Source organism: Aethalodelphis obliquidens, unplaced genomic scaffold, assembly GCF_003676395.1.
Source record: "Aethalodelphis obliquidens isolate GAN/ISIS:26980383/991018 unplaced genomic scaffold, ASM367639v1 scaffold60, whole genome shotgun sequence".
In the NCBI taxonomy this organism is placed as follows: Eukaryota; Metazoa; Chordata; class Mammalia; order Artiodactyla; family Delphinidae; genus Aethalodelphis; species Aethalodelphis obliquidens.
The window spans coordinates 43,372-67,841 of record NW_020838004.1 but is presented as its reverse complement, the minus strand read 5'-3'; the positions used below and the strand labels follow the sequence as shown (position 1 = coordinate 67,841).

The 24,470-nt window shown below is 37.8% G+C and overlaps 2 protein-coding genes across 4 annotated transcripts in view; one reads left to right on the top strand and one right to left on the bottom strand.

The window, feature by feature from the left end:
• CHORDC1 (cysteine and histidine rich domain containing 1) overlaps positions 1–7,033 on the top strand; it is a 43,143-nt gene extending 36,110 nt beyond the window's left edge. For both annotated transcript variants that reach the window (XR_003428901.1, XM_027087797.1), the window contains one exon: positions 6,746–7,033. The gene's annotated coding sequence lies outside the window, so the exon portion shown is untranslated. The remainder of the gene's footprint in view (positions 1–6,745) is intronic.
• Positions 5,778–24,470, bottom strand: part of NAALAD2 (N-acetylated alpha-linked acidic dipeptidase 2) — a 48,692-nt gene continuing 29,999 nt past the window's right edge. For both annotated transcript variants that reach the window (XM_027087795.1, XM_027087796.1), the window contains exons 13-19: positions 24,051–24,118; positions 20,946–21,037; positions 18,799–18,889; positions 16,968–17,232; positions 15,166–15,247; positions 13,877–13,969; positions 5,778–6,853 (exon numbers count right to left, since the gene is read on the bottom strand). In XM_027087795.1, coding sequence (XP_026943596.1) covers positions 6,664–6,853; positions 13,877–13,969; positions 15,166–15,247; positions 16,968–17,232; positions 18,799–18,889; positions 20,946–21,037; positions 24,051–24,118 — 881 coding nt within the window. In that variant the 3' untranslated portion in view covers positions 5,778–6,663. The remainder of the gene's footprint in view (positions 6,854–13,876; positions 13,970–15,165; positions 15,248–16,967; positions 17,233–18,798; positions 18,890–20,945; positions 21,038–24,050; positions 24,119–24,470) is intronic.

Genomic DNA, 24,470 nt, shown 5'->3' with positions numbered 1-24,470 from the left:
GTATAGTCTGAAGCCAGGGAGTGTGATTCCCCCAGCTCTGTTCTTTCACCTGATTATTTTGGCTTTTCAAGATCTTTTGTGTGTCCATAGAAACTTTAAAATTTTCTTTTCTAGTTCTGTGAAAAATGCCCATGGTATTTTGATAGGGATTACATTGAATCTGTCAGTTGCCTTCAGTATTATGGTCATTTTAACAATATGGATTCTTCCAGTCCATGAACATGGTATATCTTTCCATCTGTTTGTGTCATCTTCAATATTTTTCATCAGTGTCTTACAGTTTTCAAAGTATAGGTGTTTTGCCTCCCTAAGTAGATCTCTAGGTATTTTCTTTTTGATGATAGTAAATGGGATTGTACCCTTAAATTCTTTTTCTGATCTTTTGTTGTTAGTGTATAGAAATGCAACAGATTTTTGTATATTAATTTTATATCCTTCAATTTTACTAAATTCATTGATGAGCTCTAGTCGTTTTCTGGTAGCATCTTTAGGATTTTCTACGTAGAGCATCATGTCATCTGCAAACAGTGGCAGTTTTATTACTTCTTTTCCAGTTTGGATTCCTTTTATTTCTTTTCCTTCTCTGGCTGCTGTGGGGAGGACTTCCAAAACTCTGTTGAATAAAAGTGGTGAGAGTGGGCATCCTTGTCTTATTTCTGATCTTAGAGGAAATGCTTTCAGATTTTCATCATTAAGTATGATGCTACCTGTGGGCTTGTCTTATATGGCCTTTATTATGTTGAGGTTTGTTCCCTTTATGTCCATTTCTGGAGAGTTTTTATCTTAAATGGATGCTTAATTTTGTAAAGCTTTTTTTGCATCTATTGATATGGTTTTTGCCCTTCAGTTTGTTAATGTATGTTACATTGATTGATTTGCAGATATTGAAAAATACCTGCATCCCTGGGATAAATCCCACTTGATCATGGTGCATGATCCTTTTAATGTATTGTTGGATTTGGTTTGATTATATTTTGTTGAGGATTTTTGCATCTATGTTTATCAGTGATATTGGCCTGTAATTTTCTTTTATTGTGGTATCTTTTTTTGTTATCAGGATGATGCTGGCCTTGTAGAATGAGTTCACAAATGTTCCTCTGCAGTTTTTAGTATAGTTTGAGAAAAATAGGTGTTAACTCTTCTCTAAATGTTTGGTAGCATTCACCTGTGAAGGCTTCTGGTTTCGACTTTTGTTTTCTGCTAGTTTTTATTACTGTTCCACTTTCATTGCTGGTAATTGGTCTGTTCATATTTTCTGTTTCTTCCTGGTTTAATCATGGAAGATCATACATTTCTAGGAATCTTCCATTTTCTTCTAGATTGTCCATTTTATGGGCGTATAGCTGTTCATTGTAGTCCCTTATGATTCTTTTGTATTTCCTTGGTGTCTCTTATAACTTTCATGTCTGATTTTATTGATTTGGCCTTCTCTTTACTTTCTTGATGAGTCTGGCTAAAGGTTTATCAGTTTTGCTTATCTTTTCTAAAAACCAGCTCTTAGCTTCATTGATCTTTTCTATTTTTAGTTTCTATTTTACTTATTTCTATTCTGATATTTATGATTTATTTCCTTCTACTAACTTTGGGGTTTTGTTTTTCTTTTCCTACCTCCTTTAGGCATATGGTTATATTGTTTACTATAATACATTTTTAGTACTATAGCTTTGTAATATAGTTTGAAATCAGGAAGTATGATACCACCAGCTTGGTTCTTTTTCCTCAGAGTCGCTTTTGCTATTTGGGGTCTTTTGTGGGTCCATACAGATTTGAGGATTGTTTTCTACTGTGAAGAATGCCATTGGTGTTTTGATGGGAATTTTGTTGAATCTATAGATGGCTTTGGATAGTATGGACATTTTGACAATATTACTTATTCCGATCCATAAACACAGGCTGTCTTTCCATTTATTACTTTTGTTTTCAGTTTCTTTCAGCAATAATCTTTCACTTCCTTGGTTAAACTTATGCCTAAGTATTTTATTGTTTTTGATGCTATTGTGATTGGGATAGTTTTCTTTATTTCCTTTTCAAATGTTTCATTCTTAGCATATAGAAATGTAATTGATTTCTGTATATTGATTTTTGTATCCTGCAATTTTACTGAAATCATTAATTAGTTCCAACAGTTTTTGTTTTTTTTGGTTTTTTTTTTTGGTTGAGTCTTTGGGATCTTCTATATATGAAATTGTAGCATCTGCAAATATCAACACTTAGTTCTTCATTCTCTATTTGGATGCCTTTTGTTTGTCTTGCCCAATTGCTCTATATTGAGCAATTTAGTCCTTCAGTACTGTATTTAATAAGAATTGTGAAAGTGGGCATCCTTGTCTTGTTCCTGATCTTAGAGGAATAGCTTTCAATTTTTATCCATTGAGTATCATGTTAACTGCAGGTTTGTTACATATGGCCTTTATTATGTTATGGTATGTTCCTCTATACCCAGTCTGCCTAGCGGTTTTTTTTTTTTTTTTTTTTGCGGTACACGGGCCTCTCACTGTTGTGGCCTCTCCCATTGCGGAGCACAGGCTCCAGACGCGCAGGCTCAGCGGCCATGGCTCATGGGCCCAGCCACTCCGCGGCATGTGGGATCTTCCCAGACCAGGGCATGAACCCATGTCCCCTGCATCGGCAGGCGGACTCTCAACCACTGCGCCACCAGGGAAGCCCGTGCCTAGCGTTTTTTAATCATGAAAGGATGTTGTATTTTACCAAATGCTTTTCTGCATCAACTGAGATGATCACGTAATTTTTATCTTTCATTAATATATTACATTTATTGATTTACATGTTGAACCATCTTTGCATCAAAGGGATAAATCCCATTTGGTCATGATGTATAACCCTTTTTGTATGTTCTTAAATTCAGTTTGCTAAGATTTTATTGAAAAATTTACACCTACATTCATCAGGGATATTAGCCTATTGTTAAAGTGTCCTTATCTGGCTTCAGAATCAGGGTAATGCTGGCCTCGTAAAATGACTTTGGAAGTATTTCTTCCTCAGGTTTTTGCAAGAGTTTGAGAAGGACTGTTGTTAATTCTCTTTTGAATGTTTGGTAGAATTTGCCAATGAAGCCATCTGGTCCTGAGGTTTTCTGTGTTGTGTGGTTTTTGATTACTGATGCAATTTCTTTGCTCATTAATGGTCTGTTCAGAATTTCTGTTTGTCCTGATTCAGTCTTGGTAGTTTGTGTTTATAGAAGTTTATGCATTTCTTCTAGGTTATCTCGTTGGCATATAATTGTTCATAATAGTCTCATATGTCTTCTGTATTTCTGTAGTATTTGTATCTCTGTAGTGTCTTCTTTTTCATTTCTAATTTTGAGTCTTCTTTTTTTCTTAGTCTGGTTAAAGGTTTGTCAATTTTGTTTATCTTTTGAAGAGCCAGCTTTAATTTTGTTAATTCTGTTTTTTTCCTCCCTGGTCTCTATTCATGTATTTCCACTTTGATCCTCCTGCTTTCTCTTTCTAGTTCCTTGAGGTGTAAAAGTTAGGGGGATTTTTTTTTTGAGATGTTTCTAAATTTCTCAATATATGAATTTATTGCTATAAACTTTCCTCTCGGAACTGCTTTTCCTTCATCCCATAAGATTTGATAGTTTGTATTTCCATTTTCATTTGTTTTGAGATAATTTTTTAATTTCCCTTTTTGTTCCCCTCTGATTGTTTAGGAGTGTCTTGTTTACTTTCCACGTATTTGTAGATTTGCCAGCTTTCCTCTGATTGTTGATTTCTAGTTTCGTAGATTGTTATCTGAAAAGATAGTTGGTATGATTTCAGTATTCTTATTTGTTGAGATGTGTTGTTTTCATTTCTTCTCGTATCATGATTTATACTAGATAATGTTCTGTGTGCACTTGAGAAGTATGTGTATTCTGCTACTTTTGGATATGTCTGTTACGGTCATTTGTTACACAGTATGGTTAAATTCTAGCATTTCTTATTGATTCGATGTCTGGATGATCAGTGGTCATTGCTGGCAGTGGGATATTGAAAGCCTCTACTATTACTGCATTATTGTCTATCTCTCCCTTTTGATCTATTAGAATTTGCTTAATATATTTCAGTGTGCCAATGTTGGGTGTATATATATATTTATGATTGTTGTATCTTCTGGATATATTGACCTTTTTATCCTTATATAATGACCTTTTGTCTCATCATTTTTGGCATTAAGTCTGTTTTGTCTGGCTATACCTGCTTTCTTTTGGTTTCCAGTTGCACGGAATATCCTCATCCACTCACATCTTCACCCTGAGCTTATGTGTATCTCTAGAGCTGAAATTATATAGTTAGGTCTCTTTAATCCATCCAGCCACTCTGTGCCTTTGATTAGTGAACTGAATTTATTTCTATTTGGAGTGATTACTGATATGTAAAGACTTACTACTGCCAGCTTATTGTTTGTCTTCTGGTTGTTTTGTATCTCCTTTCTTTGCTTTTCCCTCTGTTTCTGTCTACCTTTGTAAAGTGGTGATTTTCCACGGTGATTTGCTCAGTCTCCCTTTTTTTCATGTTTCATGACTACTCTAGATTTTTGCTATGTGGTTACCAAGCATAAACATCTTAGACATAAAATAATCCTACAGGAAAAAGACTAAAACAGTAGTTCAAACACGTTCTGTGTGTTGAACATGTGGTAGTACATATTCTCTATCTAATATCCTGAGTTTATTACAGTGCATACCACATAATCATTGTTCTGTTCAAATGGTGAATTGTTGATTAAAGATGATAAAAACAAAATAACTTACCGATTAAAGTAAACAATAAGTTGAAAAGGTTACTATTTTTCTCTAAACCCATATTTCTAACCATACATGCTTTTTTAGCAATAAATATCTTTCTTCTGGAAAGCTGCCGGTAGGAAAAACATAAAAGAGATTTATAAATAGAGTTAGATGGAACCTTAACAATCCTTACTCTTGAAGAAACTGATGCCCAAAATTATGTAGTGATTTACTCAGTTGGGACAGTAGAAAACCCAATATTGTCTCTACAAGACAATGCTTTAAGTCAAAAGTTAAAATACAGTTACTCCTCTATCCTAAAATAAAGTCTTATGTTAAGGTAATATAGTATGGTAGAAAATTAAATTCATAGATTGGCTAAAACAAACTTGTCACAGAAGTCTAATTTAATATGCTTTATAAATTTATTTATGCTTCATGAGTAGTGTCTTTTATTGCCCTTTAAAGCTTCTTCTTGTAGTTAGTGTGCCTGCCTATGAGGGCTCATTTAATTTTGATTCTCAACTCTTTTTGGCAAAGTAATTAAACGACCAAGCTTTCTGAAGCTTTCATCTCAGATTACCCACAATTCTGAATCATTAGGCTCTGCATGAAAGTTTGCACATGCTGATATACTTCTGTTCAATAGGAGTCAGAGTGTGAAGATTTGTGGCAACTGCAGTAGACCTGTGAACAACACAGCTTTCAACTGCATAGGTCCATTTATCCGCAGATTTTTTTCCACTAAATACGTACTACAGCACTACATGATCCATGGTTGGCTGAATCCATGCATGCAGAAACAAGGATATGGAGAGGCCAAGTGTCAAGTTACACATGGATTTTCAACTGCACAGAGGGTCAGCACCCCTGACCCCCATGTTATTCAAGGGTCAACTGTTTTCACCTATCAGATATATATTATTCAGTAGAGTTGAAGTTATCAAAAGTATAGCTGTTAACTCACTTTTCCTTACCATTTGTACTCCATGATGGTTTCGCAAGAGAAGGTGTGCTATTCCAGTCTCCTTGCCAGACATTTTTTTTCTTGGTAATCAAATTTATTTATAAGGTATCATTGTTACACATTTTAAGTTTACTGTTTGATGAAGTTTGACAACTGTATATTCCTGTGTAACCATCATCCAGATCATGATACAGAAGACTCCCATCATCCCAGAAACTTTGCTCTTTGTAGCACATTTCCTCCCTGCCTGCCCCTTACTTGACCCGAGCAATCACTGATGTAATTCCTAATACCATAGATTAGTTTTGCTTCTTCATATAAATTGAATCTCATACTAGGCATTCTTTTGTGTCTGGCTTCTTTCCCTCAATAATGTCTGCCAATAATATTACATGTATCGGCAGTTATTTCGTTTTTATTGCTGAGTAGTATTCCATTGTGAATATACCACAATGTATCCATTCATTTATTGATGGGCATTGGCATTATTTGCACATTAAGCTGTGATGAACATGCAACAGTCTTTTGGTGATCATGTTTTTGCTCTTCCTTAGTAAATACCTAGAAGTAGAATTTTAGAGCTATAATATAAGTATATATTTAACTTTATAAGAAGGTGCCAGACTGTTTTCCAAAGTGGTTGTACTGTTTCACTTTCTGGCCACCAATGTCTGAAGAGTTCAAGTTCCTTGCCATATTTTATTTTAGGGAACTTTCACTTACTTTATCTCTTTCTCCATATGACTAGAGGTTTTTTGGTTTGTTTTATTGGATTAGTACTTTGATGATGAAGTTATGAATTTTCAAAGGGCCAAAAATCTCTTTGCAGATGAACAAGGTGGAAGTCTAAAGTCAAAACATGACATGACAAGCAAGATTTTAGCATGCTCTGGCTTCATGTGTTATCAGAAAGAAAGACGGATTTTATCCTCAGACTTTTAATGGCAGCTAGTTGGCTGAGACCTTACTATAACAACTCTTTCAGAGTCCCTGCTGCTGCTTGAATTGTAAAGGCTGCAATTGAAATGTGTTTCTTTACTTCTTTCCAGGCTGAACGAGGATCTGCTTTATTTTCAATATCAAATATAGAATCAAAGATGCCAGGAAATGATTCGCCAGCATATTTGTTGTGGCTGCTTGGAGCAAAGATGATATGCCTAGTAGAAAAAAACAAAGAGGACAGGTTGAACTGAAGCGTGTACATATATTACATTTTATATGCTTTCTCTTTATTCATTCTGCTTTGTTAGACCGTATCTTACTAAGTATTCTGTGTCTCCTCCTGGCATTTACTTTTGTTACTCCAAAATAAAAACATATATAATTGGTTTGAGATACTTAGTTAATGGTATAATTTTAAGCAAAGAAAGGAGTTGATAAGACGCATCTCGTGAATCATATGTTGCCATCCCATGCAGTTGGAAGTAAGTAGATTCTTTCCTGTAAGTTATGGGCATTAGTTGTCTAACTGCCTAGACATCCACAAACTGACATCCATGAAGCATGGATAATTTATGGATATGTTTAATAAGAGATTAAAAAAATACCGCTGTATTGCCTTTTTTAGAGATTCAACAAGAATGACAGTTGTTCCCAGTACTCTTCAGACATTAAAAAGCAATAATTAAAGAAGCTTGTATTACAAAAATATCACAAGTGGCAAGGATAATAAAGCCCATTCCACAAAGGTAAAATGGCTATATATGGGTTGCCCACAAAGACACACTTTTTTGATCTAGAAGGAAAGTTTGCAGTTGATTTCCTACTTCACCTCATAAGTAGCTCAAGAGATCAAGTTACTTCTCTCCCCAGTGTGTGGAATTCTGCCTTCCACAAATGTACATATTTTATTAAACACTCTTATCAGGAATTAGGCCCAATAGTCAAATCCTATAGCTGCTTCAAGCTGTAAATCTACTGTAGGACACAATATGGAACTCTGTAAAGTCACTATATTAATGATCAAAGAGAAATTTATAATGTAATCATTTAGATTTCCCAAAGTACATCAGGATTTATTGCTCTTGGCTTTTAAATTTTAGTATGGCCTCAAATGGATCTTTCTTATTAAAACAGGTATATGTGCTAAACTGTTTATAAACATTAATATTCTGACATATATAAGCTGAGATTAGAGATACAGGTCATAGGTATTCCCTACCATACATGCCGTCTTCTGGAGAATTGTAAAGGGAGAGTGTAGTACAGTATTATTGATAATAGCAATCAAGTAAACCTGATGAAATTGTAAATGGGGTGTTTTCCTAATTTCTTTGTGATCATTAGTGTGTAGAAATGCCATAGGTCCCTGTATATTGTTTATGTGTCCTACAGCTTTACTGAATTCATTTATTCTAATAGTTTTTTTGTGGAATCATTAGGTTTTTCTACAAACAGTACCATGTCATCCGCAATAGTGACAGTTTTACTTCTTCCTGGTTTGGTTGTCTTTGATTTACTTGTCCTAATTGCTGTGGCTAGGACTTCCAGTACTATGTTGAATAAAAGTGGTGAGAGTAGACATACTTGTCATGTTTTGGGTTTTTCACCATTGAGCATGATGGCAGCTCTGGGTCTGTCATATATGGCCTATGTTATGTTGAGATACACTGCCTCTGTATCCAGTTTGTTGAGACTTTTTTTTTTTAATTCGCTCTGCGGCATGTGGGATCTTAGTTCCCCGACCAGGGATCGAACCCATGCCCCCTGCAGTAGGAGCATGGAGTCTTAACCACTGGACCACCAGGGAAGTCCCGTTGAAACTTTTTAAAAGTGGATGTTGAATTTCGCCAAATGTTTTTTCTCTATTGAGATGATTATATGGTTTTTATTCACTTTGGTTGGGAATTTTCTTCTTTCAGCACTTTGAATACATCATGCCACTCCCTTCTGGCCTGAAAAATTTCTCCTGGAATATCTGCTAATGGTCTCAAGAGGATTCTCTTGTTCATAAGTTGTTTTTCTCTTGCTGCTTTTAAGATTCTCTCCTTATTTCTACCTTCCTTGCCATTTTAATTATAATTTGTCTTAGATGGGTATCTTTTGGTTCATCTTATTTGGAATTGTCTCAGCTTCCAGGATCTGGGTGTCTCCCCATGTTGGGGAAGTTTTCAGCCCCCTTCTCTTTTCTTTTGGGACCTCTATAACATAAATGTTGTTTCACTTGATGTTGTCCCAGAGGTCCCTTAAGCTGTCATCACTTTTAAAAATCCTTTTTGCTTTTTGTTGCTCTGTTTGTGTGAGTTCCACTACCTGTGTTCCAGGTCACTGATTCTTCTGCTTCTTTTAGTCTGCTAGTGAACCACTCTAGTGTATTTTTCAGTTCAGTTATTGTATTCTTTCTTTAACACCATGACTTCTATTTGGTACTCTCTTATATTTTCTACAAGTTTCTCAAAGTTTTCGCTGTGTTCATCCATTCTTCTCTCACATTCAGTAGCCTCTTTGATGACCACTACTTTGAACACTTTATCAGGTAGATTACTTATATTTGTTTAACTGTTTTTCTCCTGGGGTTTTGTCTTTTTTTCTTTGTTTGTAACATATTCCCGTGTTTCCTCATTTTGCTTGACTCTCTGGAAGAGGTGGCTGTTTCATCTAATGCGTAGAAACCAGCAGTCTTGATGGAGTAGCCTCATGTGATAAACCTTACTGTTCAACCTTTCCCTAGCTCTTGGTTGTCTCTCAAACCTCTGGGATTCTCCAAGCCACCTATTTTTAATAGCTCCCAACAGCTGAGTGTGTGCCAAGACCTGTCAGTGTACCAAAGGGGAATATCTCAGTCAGCACTTAGATTCAGGATGATTGGAAGCCAGGCCCTCAGGCAGCAGCTTTTAAAGTATGCAAATGTATACCATCCTGTGGAACACGAGAGTAGGTCTGGTGGCCACTAGAGCCAGGTCATAGGAAGGTGTCCCCTGGGTAGCAGTCAAAACTCGGGGCTCCAGACAAGTGCGTAAGCTCCTTTCTGGTATATACTAGCAAGCTGTAGCAGAGCAGAGGGAGAACGTAGATGGCGTTCCCCGGCCCGTGTTCTCTGAGAGGAGCTCCACAGGCCTCTAGATGTGTGCCAAGCGTGAAGGCTGCCCCTCAGGCTGAAGCTCCAGGACAGGCAAATAGGCCTCTTCTACGGAAAGCGGGGGGGGGGGGGGGGGGGGGTGTTTCCGCCTGCTATCTGTGCAGTGACCTGAAGGTGGCAGCCTCCCACGCACTGACTCTCGGATCGTTGTAACCCTGTGGGACCCAGGAAAGCAATACCACCTGGCCGCCAGAGGCAGGGGATGAAGGGGTATCCCCTGGGCAGCAGCCACAAAAGCTGAGGCATCAAACGTGTAAGAGTTCCCCTGAGAGATGCTCGTTCTCTGGAGCGTGGCAAAGGGAGAGCATGAAGACAGCACCTGCCCTCCTAGGTCTCTGGTACAGTTTACAGTCAGCCCTTAGATGGGTAATGTGTTTAATCAGAATCCTGCCTCTCGGCCTGCAGCTGTGATTATAAGCTTATAGGCTTCTTTCCCTGGAAGACAGCCCTTGGTTCTGCTGCCTCTCTCTTGCTGTGCCTGACAGTGGTAGCTGTTTAATATCTATTCCTATGACACCCGCAAGCATAATCCCCTCTGGTCACCAGAGCCAGGCAATGTAGAGGTATCCCCGGCAGCAGCTTCAAATATCAGGGTGCCAGAAAAGGGTATAAGCTCCCTTCTGAGAGAGAAGGTCAAGCTGGAGTGAGGCAGAGGGAGAGCGCAAAGAGTGCTTCCACCAGCCTCCATTCCTCAAGAGAGCACTCCGTGGGCTTTTAGAAGTGCGCCGGAACGAAAGCCCTCTCCTCGGGCCAAAGCTCCTGGACAAGCAAATGAGCCTCTTTCTCAGAAAGACTGGGGGTGTTTTCAGTCTGCTCGTACCTTGGGGATGGTAGTCTGCCAAGACTGTCTCTCCAGTTGTTACAGCCTCATGGGATGCAGGAATGCAAGCCCTCCCACCCGCTACCCCGCGCCAAGCAATCAAGGAGTGTCTCCTGGCGACAGCTACAAAAACCAGGACACCAGATGCAAAAGGCAGAGTACCAGCTGCAAATAAAAGCTCCGCTCCAGAGATACTGGTGCTCTGGAGATCAGCAGAGGGAATGTGTAACGATCATCACCTTCAGGGAAGAGGAGGGAAAGAAAGATAGTGCCCACGAGCTTTAGCAAGGCAGAGGAAGAGTGGAAATCGGCACCCACCGGCCCCCATCTCGGAGAGTATCCCACCAGGCCCCTGCCCCTCCAGCCGGTGCTTTAAGATCAGCAAGTGAATCTCTTTCACATAAAATCTGGGTGCTTTTAAGGACTGCTCCTGTGCTGGGCCCTGTGCAGATGAGTTCCAGCCAGTCCTTTCAGCCTGAGCAGTTTCTCAGTTCTGTACATCCCTTTGGTCTTCGGGATGCAGCAGCTTTGTTGGTTCTCAAAGCCAGATGTTTGGGAGGCTTACCTCTCAGGCACAGGGCCTAAAAGTTGAGGTGGCTGATTTGGGTACAAACACTTTGCTGTGGGCTGCTGCCCCAGGAGTGGGCTTGGTGGCAAGATTGGGCCTCAGCCTCACCTACCCACATCCACGTGGCCTTTTTCTCCTTTGCCTGATTTGAAGGAGTTGCTCGGCTAATCGTCAGGTCTTTTTCAGAGGACAACTGTCCCATCTGTAGCTGTAGATTTGGTATGTCTGGGAGAGGTGAGTTCGGTATCTTCCTACATTGTCATCTTGAACCACCTCTCCCTGGCTTTAGAATATAGTCTTCATGTTCAATTAATAGTTCCAAAAAGTGTGTTTACCCTTTGACCCTGAAATCTCAGGTACTGATTATAGAGATATTAAAACAAATGTTCAAGTAGGGCTCAGGGACATTTTATAGCAGTACTTTTCATAATACTAAATAATTGGGGGGCAAAATCTAATTAAAAACTCAATAAGGACTAAAACAATTACACATGAAAGCCATACAGTGGAACACTATGCAGCAGATGAGAAGAGCTAAAATTATATATATTGGGCTTCTCTGGTGGCGCAGTGGTTAAGAATCCGCCTGCCAATGCAGGGGACACGGGTTTGTGCCCTGGTCTGGGAAGATCCCACATGCTTTGGAGCAACTAAGCCCATGTGCCACAAGTACTGAGCCCACACTCTAGAGCCCGTGAGCCACAACTACTGAGCCCGTGAGCCACAGCTACTGAAGCCAGCACGCCTAGAGCCTGTGCTCCACAACAAATCCGCGCACCACAACAAAGAGTAGCCCCCGCTCGCTGCAACTAGAGAAAAGCCCGCTTGCAGCAACAAAGACCTGACACAGCCAAAGGAATAAATAAGTAAAAAAGTTGTATATATTGACATAGATCTCTGAGATAAATTTTTACCAAAAGCAGTTGCAAAGTGATATATGGTCCCATTTATGTAAACAGAAATGAATAAATAATAAATAAATAACTATACATGTGTACATAACTGCATTCAAAATTTAACATCAAACTCATCACTGATTTTCCCTGAAGGAAATAATAGAAATGTCCGTGTGTTAGCACTGTCCCTTTTTATTCTATATAATTGTATCGAGCCTGAATTTGAAAAAGAGATGTTTGCTTATAAATCATATAAATTAAAAAATAAGGACTTCCCTGGTGGTCCAGTGGTTAAGAATCCATCTTCCAATGCAGGGGACGCCGGTTCGATCCCTGGTCGGGGAACTAAGATCCCACATGCCACGGGGCAACTAAGCCCACACCTCAACTACTGAGCCCGTGAGCTCTGGAGCCCACGCACCACAAGTAGAGAGAAGCCGACGCACTGCAACGAAGAGCCTGTGCACTGCAACAAAAGATCCTGCATGCTGCAACTAAGACCCAATGCATCCAAAAAAATAATTAAAAAAAAAAAACTTAAAAAAATAAAAAAATAAATATATAAAGATGGACTAATGATAGGCAAGAGAGTATTAACATGTAGATTAGCTTTCAACCTTTGATTTATGTAAATAACTGATGGCTGCTATTTCATTTGTATTGATAAACATTTATCCTTACATTATGTAAACTATTATAAAAATAGCAGCCATTTACTGAGTATACCCCCTCTGAGCTGAATCTTCTGCATGCCTTAAACCTACAGACCTATGGGGTAAAAGCACTGTAATCTCCATCTACAGCTGAGGAACCTGAGTCTTAGAGAAGTAAATTTGCCCAGGTCACACTTAGTATTTGGCAGAGCTGGGCTCTAAATGCCTGGGCTTGTAATCAGTTAAATTATTACTAATATTTATAAGAAAGGTAACATAGAAATATCTTTTGTATATGTCATTTGATGATAAACAGCCTTGTAAACTAGCAATTATCACCATCCTAATTCAGATGAGCAAACCCTAGATATGACTTGCTCTAAATCACACATGTGCAAGTGAACTAGAACACAGATTTTCTGACTCTAAATGCTAGGACCTTTCTAATTTTTACCAAGAAACCACGGCTTAAAATGTACGTCAAAAAACTGGAGGCTATCCAAAAGCAGCCAAGATACTGAAAGAAAACCTGAGATAGAGATAAAAAAACAATAACGATATTTCTTTAGGGGAAACTATGGCATCCATCTTCAAAAACCTGAAATGTTATATGGAAATAGATCTAGACTAATTCTTTTTGACTTCGGAGAGCAGAACAGGGTCAGAGGGAGAAAATTACAGGGAACTATATCTTTATGAAGAAAACTTTCTATTAAGTAGAACTTTCCTAAAACAGAACGAACTTCCTCATGTGGTAGTAAGCTTCCATTCACTGGAAGATTCAAACGGTGGCTGGATAACTACTTTTCTGAGATCCTACAGAAAAGATTCATGTAGAAAATTGAACTACATGAGCTCTCAGATCCCCTTTAAGATGCTGTGTCTTTTCGATTTTGTTACAAGAGTTCTTTTTCAACTATCATCTGCCGTTTACATCTGCAGCAAAGCAATACACGATATGAAATTAACTTTTCTGATAGTACAAATTATACTGTTATGCAGAATCTCACCCATATTTCCTTCAGTATACATATCCACTTTCCACTTGTCTGATAGCAGGAGTTGGGTGTGCTGGTTTTGGTGTGATAGCAGGAGTTGGGTGTGCTGGTTTTGGTCACAGTGACATATTTGGTGTCCTTTAGTGGAACAGCTGTTGCCTCCTTACCTATAGAATGGCCTCCCTGGTAAACCAAGGGGATCGATGAATGCCCTTTCCAGGAACATCAGTTGGTCATTCATAATTCTCACTGCAGTGGGGCTTTGAGAATAAGAAATAGATAATTAAAACCCTTACCATGCAACCACATTTTAAAATATTAAATAAGGATAAGGCATGAGGAAATAACCTTCTAAACTCATAGATTTTTTAAAGAAAATGCATATAAAACACACAGTAAGGCTCATATGGTAAGCTACATATAACAGCAGGGGCATTTTTCTATTATTTATAATAAGCAGAGAGACTGATTGGGAAATGGTTTGTTTCGTTTTTCAAGATCACAGACCAGAAAGAAGTGAAAGACATTTTAAATTCTTTGTAGGAGGAGAGCCAGGCCTCCTGCAAAGGTAGACAGTGTGGACTACCAAGTTGTTCTTGATAAACCAGTTAATTTTACTGTGGAAGAAAGGAGCAGAGTAAAGGCTAAACAAGACAGAATAAAGGGAAGTTGCAGGAGTCTGCAAGGAGGGAGACAGCTGCTCCTAGTGGGCAGGGAGTCCCTTCCACACTTGGAATCTGCCAACTCTCTTTTGGGGTGCTGCAAAAGTTCCCTAGGCTGTCCTACAGCCCCAGGGAGAGAGGCCCCTCACAGTGACTGATACAGCTTTCTGCCCGGATGGGAGGTGGGAAAGCTTATTCTGATAAATCTGAAAAAAATTAAGAAATGTGACATGGACTGTAAGGTGGAACAAATTATGCTTGTTAAATAATGCTTTGAGTATAACTTTTAAATTATTTTTCAACCTAACAACGGCACGAGGTTAAATGAAACGCAAAAGAAGTATTAGTAAAGAAAGAACTTCTACACCATTCACAGGAATATTGTGACTGTAGTAAACTATGCTACAAATGCACTTAAACCCATAGAATTATGAATTACCAGAAACAGTCAGAATTCTTATCATGCAAACTTCTGAAGACATGTCTCCCTGGCCCTTGCCATGGGATGAGTTTTTAGTCCATCATTCAACAGCTATGCCCCTCAAACTTTAATGTGAATACAAACTACCTGGAGAGTCTTGTTAAAGTGCAGAATTCTAATAAAGCAGGTCTTGGATGGGGTCTGATATTCTGCCTTTCTAACAAGCTCCCAGGTGATGTTGATGCTACTGGCTGGCACACCATGATTTGAGTAGCAATGATTCAGAGTTGAATGCTTCTATAAGTGTACACAGTTCATTCCAGTAACCAGACTGCTTTTCAAAACAGTAGGGAGCTTTACATTTGAAACTTACTTATTCAGATCAACTTGTGAAAGTCTTCTATGAAAATCGGAAGCAGACTTTGAGAAGTTTTTCACAGCAGAAAATAAGGAATCTTTTTTAAAAAATAGAAAAGTAGAAGGGAGATTAGTAAGCATGAGTGCTTCATATTTCAAAGGTTCATTTTCCAACGCCCCCCATTCCAGATTGCTGTGACTAAATAGATGTTGAAACTATTTTTCTACTGAGTCTTCTTTCAGATCCATGGAAATTATTAGAAAATATTGTAACAAAGAAATAATGTATCAAATTGAAAATGGCAAAATTGGTTCTTAAGGAAATAACAAATTTCAAGAGTTTAAGACATAAAAAAATCCTTTTAACTCAATTTATCAGAAACCCAGCATTCATTTATTTATTCATTCAATACTTACTTATTGGGACAATTCATATAGATCTAAGCACAATTTTCTAAATTTTCTTTGCTTCAGTTTCTAGATCTTAGTGCCTGCTGCTCGTCGTAACTTTCTGAAGGTTACTTTTTTTTTTTTTAACATCTTTATTGGGGTATAATTGCTTTACAATCGTGTGTTAGTTTCCACTTTATAACAAAGTGAATCAGTTATAACATATACATATGTTCCCATATCTCTTCCCTCTTGCGTCTCCCTCCCTCCCACCCTCCCCATCCCACCCCTCCAGGTGGTCACAAAGCACCGAGCTGATCTCCCTGTGCTATGCGGCTGCTTCCCACTAGCTAGCTACCTTACGTTTGGTCGTGTATATATGTCCATGCCTCTCTCGCGCTTTACTGACCACCCACTACTCATTCTCAGCACCCCTATAGTACCCTCTGTGCACCCCTTTAATAGATTTTCCCCTGCATTTTGTCTTCTCCTTCCCCATGAGAATTTAAGCTCTTTGAAGACAATGACTATTTCTTAATCTTCTTTATATCTCCCAGGAAATAACACAGCACTTGGTACACAGTAGACACTCAGTACATATTTGCTAACTTTGATATATACTAAGAATATGTACTTCCAGAATAATAAAAGAAAATGGTTGCAATAAAACAGTAATAATAGCTAACATTATGAGCACTAAGTGACAGTCACCATTGTTTCCACATACCAACCAAATGAAATCTCCACAGCAATCTTGGAAACATTTTACTTTACTATTTCACTCATAATAAAACTGACACATAGGGGGTTAAGTAACTTTCTCGAGGTCACACAATGCCTAAATATTAGAGCCAGGATTTGAACCAGGAAACTGCTTCCAGACCCAATGCTTAATGCTGCTACACTACACTACACCACATTTCACTTCTGCTTTGCAGGAGATACATGATGTGGAACAGCAACCACAAAATGGCCAGATATAAAAGGAAAGAATGCTGAAAACCATGTAAAAAAATCCTCCATGTAGAAAAACATGAATAGGTAAATGCTGCAGTAATAGTGATAATAACGTAATACTACATATATGTAGTAGAAGTGGTGGCTTTCTCTACTTTCCAATCTTTGTGTAATATTGTTACATTTTAATAGTATTGTTCTTATAACAAAACATTTTTAAAGGCAGCAATATGGGGAAAATATTTACCAACCCAATGTTTGTAGCACTTAGCAAAATGGATTCATCCTACAAATATCAAACTAAATCACATTCTTTAATAGGTGTTTAAAGTTTTTTTTCTATAAGTCAGGATTAAGAAATGAGGCAGGGATAAATTCTAGGATGAAATGGTATGCATGGATGACAATAGGAGGTGACATCTTAAAACTCTAACTTGATGATTATAAAATATCTGTCCAGCTATTTCTTACCAAATGATACTTGATGGTCTCTTAATTGTTGGTCATATTTCTTGGATAAGCTGTAGATACCTGTTGCATAGTTTTCCAAAGATTTTGCATAGTCTTGAATGTTGAAAGGAATGATTTTAGAGTCTGCAAGCTCATAAACCAGTGCTCCTCGTAACTGAGCTACAGCAAGCTGTTTTTTAAACGTGGGGTCATAAAAATTCTCTACCAATTCAAATGTCTCATAAATTGTATGGTACATTGGATAGCTGCTGTAATTATCTGTTTTCTGAAAAAAAAAAGGTGGGGGGACCGAGTATATACAAACATTAAATATTCAAATTATAATACTTTATGGAATCATAAAATGATTGTATTAAAAAACATAACCATACGACACCCTGAGTTTCATCACAATGAGTGAAAAAATTAAGTCTAATTAACTAAAACCCCACCACCAAATTTTCACCAATTTAAAATTTTACCATTATTCATTTTATAATTCATATAATCTTTGTTCAAAACACTGCTTCCTGAAATTTTTCCCTATTGCTTTGCGGACAATTAAATTAAGGAGTACATGCTCAAATTGCATACCAGCACAGTTTAAAATTATCTATCAACTGATTGAGAATGAAAGGTTCTGAGCAGCTAAGTATTGTTATAGCTGAAGGATTATTCAGTTGACACTTTAACAGGTTTGAACTACAGGGGTTCAACTTATACATTAATTTTTTTCAATAAATATGTACTACAGACCTACACGATCCTGAATGGAAAGCTATGTGTGGGTTTTCAACTGCTGGGAGGGTTGGCACCCCTGTTGTTTAAAGGTCAACATTTCAGCCCCTTCCCTCCCTTCCCAAATAGTATATAACCACATGCCATTTAACCTTTGTTACAAAATTAAGGGTTACCATTATAAACATAAATTGTTACAGGGTGGTACTCCACATAAATATTTTTTACTTCTTAGGTCTGCCTTTCCTAACTTTAGTTTTTACCTATCTGCTACTTTGCCGTAAAGCTATCATTCTTCTTGCTTTTAATATCACTAAAAGGCATCCCTGTATCAGTCTCTCTCCCTCTATCTGATATTCTGCTTTAAATCTGCATTGTCTTAGAAACTAGCTAACTTTGTTCAGAAGATGACAGTATAAAAGTGAAGAAGCTTTGACAGAGGTAAAGCGCATCTTTTATGTATGAAGTGTAATGAGTATTAGTATACAGATTTATGTATTTATTATGGGTTATTCTGAAGGTGTTTTTGCTTACTTCTCTGTTAGTTGTATACTGGATAGTCAAATTTGCAACGGATATGTATTCTAGACAAGCAAGATGTTGGCATACTGCAACTATGATTAGAAAATTATTAAAATCTGTGACAAATTTGAGTTTACTGATGTAATCTTCAGTTTGGTTTATGACATAATTTATAACAGACAAACAAACACGGTATAGGTTCAAAACCCGTGTACTCACATATCATCAATGTGTTTGAGTGGCAATGGTGCAATGCAGGCAATGCAGATCAGAAAAGAAGAATTAGATTTTCCAACAAAGCCCACATCAGGAAAAGGATGCAAACCTCTTGGTAGTGATAACCAGCTAAGTACCTGGCATTACTCTATCAACTACCACTTCACTGAATAACCCTGGCAGTGAACATTCACAAAATAACACAAATTATTTCCTAGTCCATCTACAAAGGGACCTGCAGGCTATCTCTATCCCTGCAATTCTTCCCAGGCCACATGTCCACTCGGTGCCTGGTACCCAACAACTAAATGACAGAATTCCTAACAAAGAAAATGTGGATGAAGTGCTCTGTATCCAAAATAATAAAATGGCTTACCCTATTCTTAGTGTACCGGACTCTTCCTGAAGCAATTCCAAGTCTCTGAAAATAAGCTTCAAAATCACTTCCAGATCCCAGCTTGTTGATTCTAAATGTAAAATATGATACACATACACACACACGAAGAAATCAATGCATAAATAAATAATATAAAATTAAATAGATGGCACCATGAATCCTGCCCCAAGAACTGCAAGGAGTTGTATGGCACGTTTATAAAACTTAAGAAAAGGTAAACCACCACACCTATTCATATGTGTGTAAACCTATAAATCTGAGCTGATTGAAAGCAGAGTCGGGCAGTGACACTAAATACGGCAGCCTGGTAACTAGGATATCTTCCGTATCTTCAGCGTTTATGGTATTTGTTTTGAGGGAAAAACAAATAAGATACGGTCTCTGCCCTCAGAGGACTATAGTAAGAAAACTGCCATGAGAAAGTCTACATTTAAGATCATGAAGACTCTAAAAGTGCCTTAGTTTATTTCAGAAATAAATCTAATTATAATATATTGCTTTGCATATAATTAAGAAGCCACTACATACATACATATATATAAATAATATATAAATATATACATATAAAATGTAATGATGGGATTTCCCTGGTGGTACAGTGGTTGGGAATCCTCCTGCCAGTGCAGGGGACACAGGTTCGATCCCTGGTCTGGGAAGATCCCACATGCCGCGCAGCAACTAAGCTCGTGAGCCACAACTACTGAGCCTGCACTTTAGAGCCCTCGAGCCACAACTACCGAGGCCTCATGCCACAACTACTGAAGCCTGTGCACCTAGAGCCCATGCTCCGCAACAAGAGAAGCCACCGCAATGAGAAGCCCACGCACCGCAACGAAGAGTAGCCCCCACTTGCTGCAACTAGAGAAAGCCCGCACGCAGCAATGAAGACCCAATGCAACCAAAAATAAATAAATAAATAAAAACTTTTTTAAAAAATGTAATGTCATAGAAGATTTTCGTTCAAAAATAAGTCAGTAAAACAGAATATAAAATTACATATGCATTAAGAACCTAACTATATACTTCCAAACTATTAGACATGTTTTTGAGATTGAGACCTTGGGACGTTTTTTAAATCTTTTTTTCTACTCTAGTGTTTTTTTGAATAAGCATTTAAAACATAGTGGAGGGGCTTCCCTGGTGGCGCAGTGGTTGAGAGTCTGCCTGCCGATGCAGGGGACACGGGTTCGTGCCCCGGTCCGGGAAGATCCCACATGCCACGGAGCGGCTGGGCCCGTGAGCCATGGCCGCTGAGCCTGCGTGTCCAGAGCCTGTGCTCCGCAATGGGAGAGGCCACAACAGTGAGAGGCCGCGTACCGCAAAAAAAAAAAAAAAAAAGAATCCGCCTTCCAATGCAGGAGATGTGGGTTGCATCCCTGGTCAGGGTACTAAGATCCCACATGCTGCAGAGCAATTCAGTCCATGCGCCACAACTACTGAGCATGTGAGCCACAACTAGAGAGCTCGCATGCCACAACTACAGAGCCCACCCGCTCTGGAGCTTGCACGCCACAACTAGAGAGAGAAGCCTGTGCACCACAACGAAAGATCCCACGTGCTGCAACTAAGACCCAACGCAGCCCAAAATAAAATAAATAAATAAATATATTTTTAAAAATTCCTGTAATAAAAAAAACATAGTGGAGATACATTTAAACTTTCACAAGACTTATTTGCAATATGGAATGAAGCTATAAATTGCTACCACCAGCTGGTTTTAGAAATAGTATAGGAGTAGAAAACAAATATAAATATAAAATAAATACAAGAAAGCTGCTATTGTATACATGAGAAGTAAAAGTTAATTCTTACATAAAATCTAAACTAATTAAAGGTAAAGACATAACTTGGTAGTTACTGATAATGCACCTTAATAAATTTAGAAAGAAATAATCCATCATTCATTTTTTTACTTCATTTGAATTGTATTTATTAATGTATTTAATACACATCTTAATGTAATTTTATGCAAGAATGCAAAATAATGGCTAATAATTTTTTACTAAAAATTTGCAAAAATACTCTCAAATTGTTAAGACATCTGAGAATTGCCTGTCTGGAGAAACAAGGGGCAAAGGGGAACTCAACTGATTGTGTGATAGAAAACGTACATACAAGTAATTTACCTAGGCAAAGTTTTATTTTCAGATGAAGGGTCCTTTTCTAACCAGCTTTCATAAAGAGATTTACTCTCAAAACCATCATCCGGGCTGGAGATCTGGAAAGATAAATCAAATATTGGGAATAAGAGGTAGAATAACTGAATTTACTCCAATATAAAACCACATGTTAGTTAATATCGACTTCTACGTTTATCTATGTGAACATTTGTGTATCATATTCTTTACAGAAAAATATGTTTTTGCAAATTGCAAGAAAAAAATCCAGCCCAAATTCTTGTTCATTTATTATTCCCACTTACTTGTAATTTTGCCATGTCCTTAGGAAAAAATTTCTTGCTTATGCTGGTAAACTTTTCAATAGCATTTCAGATTTTTAACAAGTGTCATCAGTTCAATGTTGGGCAGCTTAGATTTCTTTCAGTGGGAAGTCACTGGGAGAAAACTTTATATATATAATATTTACTTTAGTAAATTGCTTTTGTCCAAGATGACCTACAGTGAGGCCTTAGGGCAGGAGACAGACATGAAGAAGCTGAGCTTGAAATTGTCAATATGAGTCCTGGTTTTGTAGGGCAGGTGGGGTGAGGAGGAACTGTTATTTTAGAAAGTCTGTGTTTAAACAATGTTGGAATTTGATGAGTTTTTTAAAAACTACATAACCTCAGGTTTCTAGCTGGGAATTTTAAGAACTTATGTATATACATAAACATTTTTTATTACCCTCATTAAACATATACTTACAAACTTATACTTTCCTTTTCTTTCTCCACTCTAAGAAAAGCAGAAGCATGTGGTAGAAGAAAAATCATCATACATATTGGCTGCATTTTGTTTGTTGGTTTACAGTTCTGCTTTGTTCAAAATTGGACCAAAGACAGACCCTACTTATGAAATGCTGAAAGCATTATAACTTTTGGTGTATTGCTTCCTTTCTTTAAACCCTAGTTTCCCACATGTGGACATGGGGATACTGGTACCCATCTTAAGCCAAACAATATCTTCTCTGATATCTTCTCAGGCCTTTACACAGAGTTGGTTATTCCCTCATCATAGCATACGAGGTCCTCAGCTTAAAAACAGTCTCAGCACGCCACAGAGACACCCCCTTCCCACCAGCTTGTGGGAGCTTCAGGGATGTTCTGCTCATTTCCAGCCAAATGACTGGGTTCTACTCTGTACGCTGCTTCTGCCAATTTGCAACAGCTGAGATCCTGCTCTAATTCCTACAAACTGCTTGAACTGAATTCCCTGCAAAATCCTCTTCATTTTCCGGAATCATACCATCCAGGTCTAGCACGAGCCAGAACTGTGTCCCTATGGCCTGTACAGCTAAGATCAGAATTTTCTGTTTCAGCTATATGCACTGTTATAATTGGTGGTTCTCCCCCATTATTTCAACACCTTGTCCATTTCCTGCTTCTATCAGGCAGGTAGGTTCCCTTCTCTCCAAGCTCAGCCCTCTCCACCACACTCCCCAGCATGGTTTGACCGTGCCAACACACACCAGGGGTTGATAAAATTGTAATAAACAGTTTAGGAGGATAAAAGTCTCCTTTTTCTACTGGGTTTTTGTATGGCCACAGATAAGCATCTGCCTTTGTACAAAGGGGGGATAGAATGAAACTTCTGCTTATTGGCCCTGAAATTATTACTATCCCTCACATCAAAGGCAGGAGCCACCTCTGTAGGACAGAACATGAATGCATACCTTGAGGAGGGTTCTCCCAATAAAGATTGTCTTTACAACTTGCTTTCAGATGAGATGTTTTTATGGGACATTCCAATGAAAGGATCAAGGACATAAGCTACCCAATACAGTGAGAGAGTTGTGATAAGAATAATGAGAGGACTCTCATTTGGGAGAATAAGATGTTAAAGACACTAACAGTGAAAAGGAAAGGGCAAGATTAAGGAAGATTGGGAAATAGTACCTACAGAAAATTGATACCTACTTCACATTGTCTTCTACGTGATACCTACTTGAAAGAAATACGTCTATAGTTAAATCCTATAACAGGTAATTATTTAATGATGTACACAGATATTTAATGAACAGATTACATAATTTTTAGAGATTTAGAGTACATTAGAGTTTTCAGAGTATTTTATATATCAATAAGTAATATTTATAAAATTCCTGTGTGGTAAGTAAGCATGTGGAATTATTTCCATTTTGCTTTTAGATTTACTGCAGCTTAACCTGTTCACTACACTGATACAGAGTAATCTTTCTAAATGAATAAATATGATAATGTACAACTTTGTTAAAGATTCTTGAATTTCTCCATCACCAAGTTTCTGAACCCCTATTTGTCATGCCCCATTTTGTACCAGCCTTTCACCAACACCTTATGCTTAGGTCACACTAAGTTACCTACAGGTCAAGAAATACGTTCTTTCATACCTCCACATCTTTTTTAGGTACTGCATCCTCTGCTGAGAAAGCATCTCCCTTACCTTCACATCCCTCCATATTACAGCCCAACCATTAATTCTTCAGGAAACATCCTCTAATGTTTTCCCACTTCCCCAGCTGCCCCAGGATTTTAGCTTCTCTGTTCCACAATTGTTCTCCATTGTATATAGTATCCAATACTCTAGTGAAATATATATAGTTCCTCATTTATAGGTCTGTATCCTCTCTAGATCACAGAGTATTTGGATTCAGTAATCTTTTCCTTTTATCATTGCAGCTGCTAGAATTCATTTTATAGGGCCTGATACATAGTAAAAATGTAATAAACACTTGTTGAATGAACAAATGAATGAGTAGCCAAGGCAATCTTTGAAATCAAGGCTTTTCCATTCCAGCTCAGCGTTCTTTCTGTTCTATAAAAATGTCTATGCCAGACAAAATGACAGACCCCATACTTTATAACAAATTTATACAATTATTAAGAACTATTATTAGGACAGAAACTAGCGCTACTATTTTCATAGTTATGTCACATAAGTAAATATTATATTAAAGATTTTGTTCTGCTTAGTTATTATATCAATACAAATCAGCTATGTGTCGCCAGTTTAAAAATAAGTATCACTAATTTAGAAAACAAGTTATTCACTTACTATTCATCAGAAAACATTAAGACAGAACTACTTATATACCTCTTTTGTCAGTTTATACACCAATTGGTAAAGAAGGGGTGTACAGTCAACTCTGAGAGTATAATTGCCTGAAAAATAAATAAGACACGCAGAGTATATTAATACTTCCAAATGAAACTCCAATCTATTTAATTCTAACTTTATTTTCTAATTATAAACAAGATATAATTACTTCAAATTGAAGGCATCATTCCCAGAGAATTAAAAATAGTGTGGAAATAATTCTTCAGGAGTGAGAGAGGCTGCGGTAAACACTTAGGACATTGGAGGGCATAGTTGGATTTTGCTGCTAAGGCAGCAGCTCTCATCCTTCAGTAAGGCAGTATCACTTAGGGAGACTTTAGCAAAGGAAGTGATAAGGCCACAGTATTCTTTCTTCATTCATTCAATTCTGCCTTTTTTTCTTTTTTCCCTGGCTGG